The 8,189-nt window shown below is 37.7% G+C and overlaps 1 protein-coding gene across 1 annotated transcript in view; it reads left to right on the top strand.

Annotated features, from left to right (window-relative positions):
- LOC138030713 (uncharacterized) overlaps positions 1–8,189 on the top strand; it is a 66,465-nt gene that overhangs the window by 35,425 nt on the left and 22,851 nt on the right. The window contains exons 8-14 of the mRNA XM_068878592.1: positions 1–180; positions 1,030–1,290; positions 2,755–2,768; positions 2,928–3,279; positions 4,091–4,351; positions 5,364–5,654; positions 5,750–6,010. The exon at positions 1–180 is cut by the window's left edge and continues 66 nt beyond it. Coding sequence (XP_068734693.1) covers positions 1–180; positions 1,030–1,290; positions 2,755–2,768; positions 2,928–3,279; positions 4,091–4,351; positions 5,364–5,654; positions 5,750–6,010 — 1,620 coding nt within the window. The remainder of the gene's footprint in view (positions 181–1,029; positions 1,291–2,754; positions 2,769–2,927; positions 3,280–4,090; positions 4,352–5,363; positions 5,655–5,749; positions 6,011–8,189) is intronic.

Genomic DNA, 8,189 nt, shown 5'->3' with positions numbered 1-8,189 from the left:
GCAATGCATCAGGCTTTCCTACACCTACTGTTTTCTGGGTCAAGACCAGCAATGGGCAACGCACTAATGGGACTGAGTTGGTACTCACAAATGTCGGTAGAGATCAAGCTGGAGAATACAGATGTGAAGCTAGTAATCTATGTAACACTGCCACAGAGCTGGCAACAGTTGATGTGCAGTGTAAGTTTCTTAAAATACAATTATGTGTCAGGTGTTCTAGGACAGAAGGCATTGCTACTTTGAAAAGCTGACAATAAAGAAAGTTAGGGGCCTATGGCTTGTGCAATTTGTTTTTATATTGAGTGTATTATTATCAATGCCACAGAAGGTCACGGTTTCTGTTTGGTCAATGACAATAGATTATAGAGTACAATACGGAAGAAGCGATGAAGTAATTTTGTCCAGTATAAAAATCATATGATCTTGCTCGTGCATTTCATGTTTCATGGTCGGTTGTGATGTTTTGGAAGTTCTCAAGCCTATCGTGGCTGGTACAATTGTGCGAACTCTCAAACCATCACTTGTGCCCATAAATCACAAAGTGACTGTACTTGATCCTGTTCATGATTTTGTATATTTATATTGGATAACCATTACTGAAAGAACTTAAAATTTGCACATGGTACTTAACAAACAAGCTGATAGCCATGCTAAAGACTATAGTGATTCTGGCTGGCAGTTAAGTTACAAGCATACAAAGCAGCCTTTAGAGGTGACGTATAATGGTTTTTGTATGAAGTAGGGTTGGGCAAATCCACCTGCATTTGTGGAGAAGCTGAAATCAGTTACTGTTACAGCAGTAATTTCTAGTGACAGCTTTTGAACGGCCATGGTAAGAAATGATTCATTTTGGAACAAAAGGTGGTCGAAAATACAACACCATTGCAGTTGGTTGTGCCCTTTTGCTTTTTAATGGTTATACATACATGTAGCTGTGGAAACCTTTAGCTGTCAAGGCTGTTTTTAGGACAGTAATTTTTTACAAAAACAAAACAATCCTGTTTATAATTTGTCTTAATTCCATTTTAGTCAAACCAGAGATGGTTGTATTAGATCCAAGTGCAACAACAGTCTGCCGTGGAGACCTTATAGTGTTTAACTGCTCAGCCTACAGCAACCCCGAAGTACATAAATATGAGTTATATGAAAATGGCCGTATGATCAATGGAATCAGCACAATGGGAATTTGGAACATAACAATGACAACTGTAGGAGAATTTGTCCACAAATGCATGGCTTTCAACGCGATAGGAACAGCAATGAGCATGGATGTGTCTGTTACAGTCAATGGTAAAAAAATGTCATTTTGCTTTCAAAGCAAATTTACTCTGTCTTATCTTAATTACAACAGGGCTTCTGATAGGATGCGGAAAAAAAATTAAAGGTTACGTGGAAATTTTTGGCCATATTATGCGTAAAGATGCGTTGATTATGTGGAAATTACACCGGATTATGCGTACATTTGAACACTTATAGAGCTAATAATTAGGCCCGTCCAATGTATTTACATGCTTATGATAAATCAGGACTCGGAATTCCGACCAATACAGTCACTTTTTCCCTTTGCGATTAAAATATCTGACCGAATCGCCAATTTTCGACCAGCATTCACCGTTAAAGTAAAAGGGTTAGTAATCGGCATTTTGCCGAAACTTTTGCTAAAAGAAATAAAGTGATAAAAAAATATACAGTTTCTTGTCATGAATTTTGTTTCAATTTGGAGATATGGAGCAAAATTGTGATGTGGTTGAACCACGATCCATTCCCTCCTCGATCATTCACCATTTTCAGCCGTTTTTTACACGTACGTATTGCGGGCTCTTTGTTTTGTACAACTTCATCGCAATGATTGTCCCTACGACTGTCGCTACTTTACCAGAGTTACAAAACGATGCAATGTAATGTGCTACTATAACCTGGGGCTAAATTTTCATACCTTTTTTTTTTTTTTTAAATTTCGAGTCTAGGGTATGTTATGAACGGTTTAAACTAGAGTCCAGCTCATTCCCGAAAAATGAGAGGAAACTGCTTACGAACTTTCATCTTGCGAACGAAATGGCGTGTTTTCTTCAATGTTCAGGAAAGTAAGCCTTTCAAAACAGTCAATCTCTTTGGCTTTTGTGTTTGTGAGGGTGGTAAGCAGCTGCTTTATCACTAATATCAGGCATTTCTTCAGTTTTATGCGGAAAATATCGTAATTATGCGGAGGATGTGGATCTGCATTGCCGCGTCCTGTCAGATGCCATGTTATAAGTTGTCTTAATTTTGTAAATTAATTTAGAGGGGCTATGTCACATTGTTTTAGGGTGTTTCAGGGAAATCTATAATAGTTAATCACAAGTTTAATGGTCGAAAATGGTAATGTGGAATTCCTTTACTGATAAATTAATTATCGTTACATCACAACCCAAAGGTGATTCTGAGCAAAAACAACCCCTATCAAGGCGACTTGCTATAAACGTGAAAAATGTTGGGCCCGAATTTTCTCAAGATGATCCATAATTCAACCCATTTCAATCCTGTCCAGTTGTGTCCATCTATGCTTCTATATCCTTTTGCTTTAACTGTTTTAAGTAGTTAGTGCAATGCATCATTTTGCGTGACATAGCCTTTTTAAGGCTTCGTTTTATAAACTTATGTCTTATTTAATTTATAAGTTGAGTCTTATTAATATTGTTTACTGGCACAGTGATGTTGCCAAAGGAAGGGGAAAAGTGGTCTCTGAACACAAACCATTTTTGACCTCTTTGTCAGAGTTCGATGCCTTGGTGAAGTACATGTTCACTGTAGTTCAGGGGTGCCATTAATTTGAGTGCTCCAGGGTATCTGATCATGCACCTGTATCTGCCATAGCTGGTGACAAATTCAAATCCACGAAACGTACATTTGGACAATGTAAAATAATCGATTGATTGCTTTTATTTCAGTCGAGCTCTCAATGCCATAGGTGTATCTTTTTACTTGAACAGTTACGTCACTTTCTTTACTGTGGTCAAGGTCTAATGCTAACCTCTCATGCTGTTATGTTTACAGTTCGTTCATTCATCCAGCCAATAGACGATGAGACGATAATTGTAGGTGGAAATGTGACCTTGACTTGCAATGCATCAGGCTTTCCTACACCTAATGTTTCCTGGGTCAAGACCAACAATGGACAACGCACTAATGGGACTGAGTTGGTACTCACAACTATCAGTAGAGATCAAGCTGGACAATACAGATGTGAAGCTAGTAATCTATGTAACACTGCCACAGAGCTGGCAATAGTTGATGTGCAGTGTAAGTTTCTTAAAATACAATTATGTGTCAGGTGTTCTAGGACAATTTTAAGGCATTGCTACTTTGAAAAGCTGACAATAAAGAAAATTAGGGGCCTATGGCTTGTGCAATTTGTTTTTATATTGAGTGTATCATTATCAATGCCACAGAAGGTCACGGTTTCTGATTGGTCAATGACAATAGGTTATAGAGTGCAATACGGAAGAAGCGATGAAGTAATTTTGTCCAGTATAAAAATCATATGATCTTGCTCGTGCATTTCATGTTTTATGGTCGTTTGTGATGTTTTGGAAGTTCTCAAGCCTATCATGGCTGGTACAATTCTGTGAACTTTCAAAACATCACTTGTGCCCATAAATCACAAAGTGACTGTACTTGATCCTGTTCATGATTTTGTATATTTATATTGGATAACCATTACTGAAATTATATAAAGAACCTAAAATTTGCACACTGTACTCAACAAACAAGCTGATAGCCATAGTAAAGACTATAGTGATTCTGGTTGGCAGTTAAGTCACAAGCATAAAAAGCAGCCTTTAGAGGTGACGTATAATGGTTTTTGTATGAAGTAGGGTTGGGCAAATCCACCTGCATTTGTGGAGAAGCTGAGCTCAGTTACTGTTACAGTAGTAATTTCTAGTGACAGCTTTGGAAAGGCCATGGCAAGAAATTATTCTTTTTGGAACAAAAGTCGGTTACGTACATGTAGCTGTGGAAACCTTTAGTTGTCAAGGCTGTTTTTAAGACAGTAATCTTTTTACAAAAACAAAACGATCCTGTTTATAATTTTGTCTTAATTCCATTTTAGTCAAACCAGAGATGGTTGTATTAGATCCAAGCGCAACAACAGTCTGCCGTGGAGATATCATTGTGTTCAACTGCTCAGCTTACAGCAACCCTCAAGTTCATACCTATGAGTTGTATGTAAATGGAACTATGGTCAATGAAATCGGCAGAATGGGAATTTGGAACATAACAATGGCAACCAGAGGAGTATTTGTCTACAAATGCATGGTCAACAACACTATCGGAACAGCAATGAGCATGAATGTCTCTGTTATTGTCAATGGTAAAAAAATGTCATTTTGCTTTCAAATCAAAGTTACTCTGTCTTATCTTAATTATAAGTTAAGTCTTAATTTTTTAAATTAATTTAGAGGGGCTATGTCGCATTGTTTTAGGGTGTTTCAGGGAAATCTATAATAGTTAATCACACGTTTAATGGTCGAAAATGGTAATGTGGAATTCCTTTACTGATAAAATTATTGTTACATCACAACCAAGGTGCTTCTGAGCAAAAACAACCCCTATCAAGGCGACTTGCTATAAACGTGAAAAATGTTGGAACCGAATTTTTCTCAAGATGATCCATAATGCAACCCATTTCAATCCTGTCCAGTTGTGTCCATCTATGCTTTTATTTCCTTTTGCTTTATCTGTTTTAAGTAGTTAGTGCAATACATCATTTTCCGTGACATAGCCCTTTTAAGTCTTCGTTTTATAAATGTATGTCTTATTTAATTTATCAGTTAAGTCTTATTAAATATTTTTTACTGGCACAGTGATGTTGCTAATGGAAGGGGAAAAGTGGTCTTAAAGTAGAATATCAGGCTGTTTCCTTCAACTAATCTCACCCAGGCTCTTAACAAAAGATAGTCCAACTAACACTTCAACTAATCAAGACCAAGGAAAGTGCATGTAAAGTAAAAGAACTGGATTGTACATGCTCTTTAAAATGGAATATTGTCCTTACAGTGTACGTCTACTGTATTTACTCAAATGCAACGATGTACATCCACTGTCTTTACTCAAATGCAACGATCGAGGAAGGGACCTGTACTCAGTCATGTGAATAAGCACTGACGGCTGCTGAAAAGCGTCAGCTAATTCACTCACTCAACAGAAAAGTTGACAACTTCTTCCTCAAAAATGAAGTAATAAACAGAGATTCCGTCAGAGACTAAAATTCATTTTGACAACGACAGCAGTCGGTTACTTTACTCACTATACGCCAGCTTCAAATTTTATTGAAACGTCTGTGTACCTGCACCAAATTTTTTTTGCATAAGTTGTATGTCCAGTTGTAGCTCATGTTTTGTTATTCACTTTTGTGCATTTTTTTTCGGAGCCTTCATCCATCGACCCATTTACAAATAAAACGATAATTGAAGGGGAAGACTTGGCCATAATGTGTGTAGCAAGTGGTACCCTACCACTAACTGTATCTTGGGTCAAGACTAGTGATGGAGAGCGTACCAATGGAACAGAGTTGGTTTTCACAAATATCGATAGGACTAAAGCAGGAGAATACAGATGTGAAGCAAGCAATCTATGTGGCAGTGCTTCCGAGTCTGTAGAAATTGATGTGTTGTGTAAGTTGTCTTTTAAAACATGTAGTATATTTAGTCGACCTCATTTCTTTTTTCTTTTCTTTGAGATGCTAAGTGATTGTTCTTGTTTATTTTAGTTGAACCAGAGATGGTCCAGTTATTTGCCAGCAAAGCAACAGTCTGCATTGGTTCTTCTGTCATCCTTAACTGTTCAGCTTATGGTAACCCTGTGGTCCATACGTATCAGTTGTATGAAAGTGGAACCATGGTTGAGCAAATCAGCAGTACGGGAGTTTGGACCAGGACAATGTCCACTGGAGGAGAGTTTGTTTTCAATTGCATGGCTAATAACACTGTGGGAACAGCAATGAGCCCAAACGTCTCTGTGATTGTCAATGGTAAATGCACAACCCTTTGTTGGCTTTCGCATGATTTTCAGTGCAATTTGGAATGAATAAGCAAGAATATTTTTTTCAAAAACGAATAAAAGTACGGGCCTCTGCAATTTGTAGTCTACGTAAAAAATTGCTAGTAGTTACTTGTATTTATTTCAAATTGCAAAGGAAAAATCATGTTATTACTTTTTATATAACTCTACATGAAAACATTTCGAGATTAGATAGTTGTAATAATCAAAAGAAACGCACATGTTGGGGTTTTCGTTAATTTTTTTGGGTAGAAGGGTACCTGATGTGGAGTTTCAAGGTACACCGATTCAAGAGTTTCTAGGGACTATAGAGGATGCCCAGAAATTTGTGAAAATGTAGACTCCAAGCAATGCATTTTCCTTAATTCTGGATTGGGAATTAGCCTTTTTGCCATCACTTGTTAATAGACCAAATCGGCTAACTCAATGTAGTACCCAATTCAAACCCTTTGGTAATAAAACGTTTTGTTCCAAGTATTTCCATATCATTTAAATATGAATGCCGCATTATCATTCAAATACAACACACAAAGAATCTTAATCCCAGGAGATTTGAATTGGGCACAACATTCAGTTAGCCGATTAGGTCTGTTCTCTGACTGAGTGCAAGTACACAGAAGTTTCAATAAAATATGAAGTTGGCAGATAGTTTGAGTGGAGTAACCGAGTCCTGTCATTGTCAAAGTGAGAAAATTAGGGGCCTATGGCTTGTGCAATTTGTTTTTATATTGAGTGTATCATTATCAATGCCACAGAAGGTCACGGTTTCTGATTGGTCAATGACAATAGGTTATAGAGTGCAATACGGAAGAAGCGATGAAGTAATTTTGTCCAGTATAAAAATCATATGATCTTGCTCGTGCATTTCATGTTTTATGGTCGTTTGTGATGTTTTGGAAGTTCTCAAGCCTATCATGGCTGGTACAATTCTGTGAACTTTCAAAACATCACTTGTGCCCATAAATCACAAAGTGACTGTACTTGATCCTGTTCATGATTTTGTATATTTATATTGGATAACCATTACTGAAATTATATAAAGAACCTAAAATTTGCACACTGTACTCAACAAACAAGCTGATAGCCATAGTAAAGACTATAGTGATTCTGGTTGGCAGTTAAGTCACAAGCATAAAAAGCAGCCTTTAGAGGTGACGTATAATGGTTTTTGTATGAAGTAGGGTTGGGCAAATGCACCTACATTTGTGGAGAAGCTGAGACGAAAAAGTTGCCGACTTCTCTATGGAGTGAGTGAATTAGCTGACACTTTTGATCAGCTGTCGGTGCTTATTCACATCACTGAGTGCTGGTCCCTTCTTGTTGCATTTAAGTAAATCTAGTGTACGTACAGTAAGGACAACATTCCCTTGTAATAAGTAGGATGTAGATTCCAGTTCTATTATTTTACATGCACTAAATCCTTTGTCTTGATTAGCTGAAGTGTCAGTTGGACTTTCGTATTGAGAGCCTAGGTGAGATTACTTGTAGGGAACATTTCCAAATGTAGACAACCTGATATTCTATCTCAAAAGTGTAGTTTTCATCCAACCCACGTGTCAGTCAACATTCTGGATATTCAAAAATTTCACGTGATGAAATTGCATTTGCATTTGACGTACAAGCCAAATTCTCTTTTGCAAACTGGTATTAAATAGTTGTTATCTAGACCTTCAAGTTGTGAAAAGTGGTATCTATATAAGTAGTATAATGTAATTACCACGGCTGCTGAATACATCCCGTTATCCCAATAGAATTATGTTTTTCATGGACTGACGGCCTGTTCACATGTAGGTGGGAGACCCTGTGTAGGTGAGGTACCCTGCCTACACCTAAAGATAAATCACGCCGGTCAGGCGGAGTAACCCACCTTCAGCATTCACATGGAGAAAACTCACCTTAGGTAAGCCGGATACCCAACCCTGCTGACCGGGCAATCCGCCTCGGTGGGGCAGTCTCCACTTCTCATGTGAATGTGATCAAGAAAAAAAAGACATATTTTATGGAGAGATTGGTTTCCCCACCGAGCCGGGGTACGTCACTTTCCCGGGGTCCCCCAACTACACGTGAATAGGCCCTAAGTCTAAGAGGTCATTTAAGTTTCTTAACTGCACCTTTTCTGCGAGAAATCAGTTCCAAAGAAAAGGTTAAAA

The sequence above is a fragment of the Montipora capricornis genome, chromosome 13 (assembly GCF_036669925.1).
Source record: "Montipora capricornis isolate CH-2021 chromosome 13, ASM3666992v2, whole genome shotgun sequence".
NCBI lineage: Eukaryota > Metazoa > Cnidaria > Anthozoa > Scleractinia > Acroporidae > Montipora > Montipora capricornis.
Note: the sequence above shows the minus strand (reverse complement) of the source record. Positions and strands in the feature narration are given on the sequence as shown.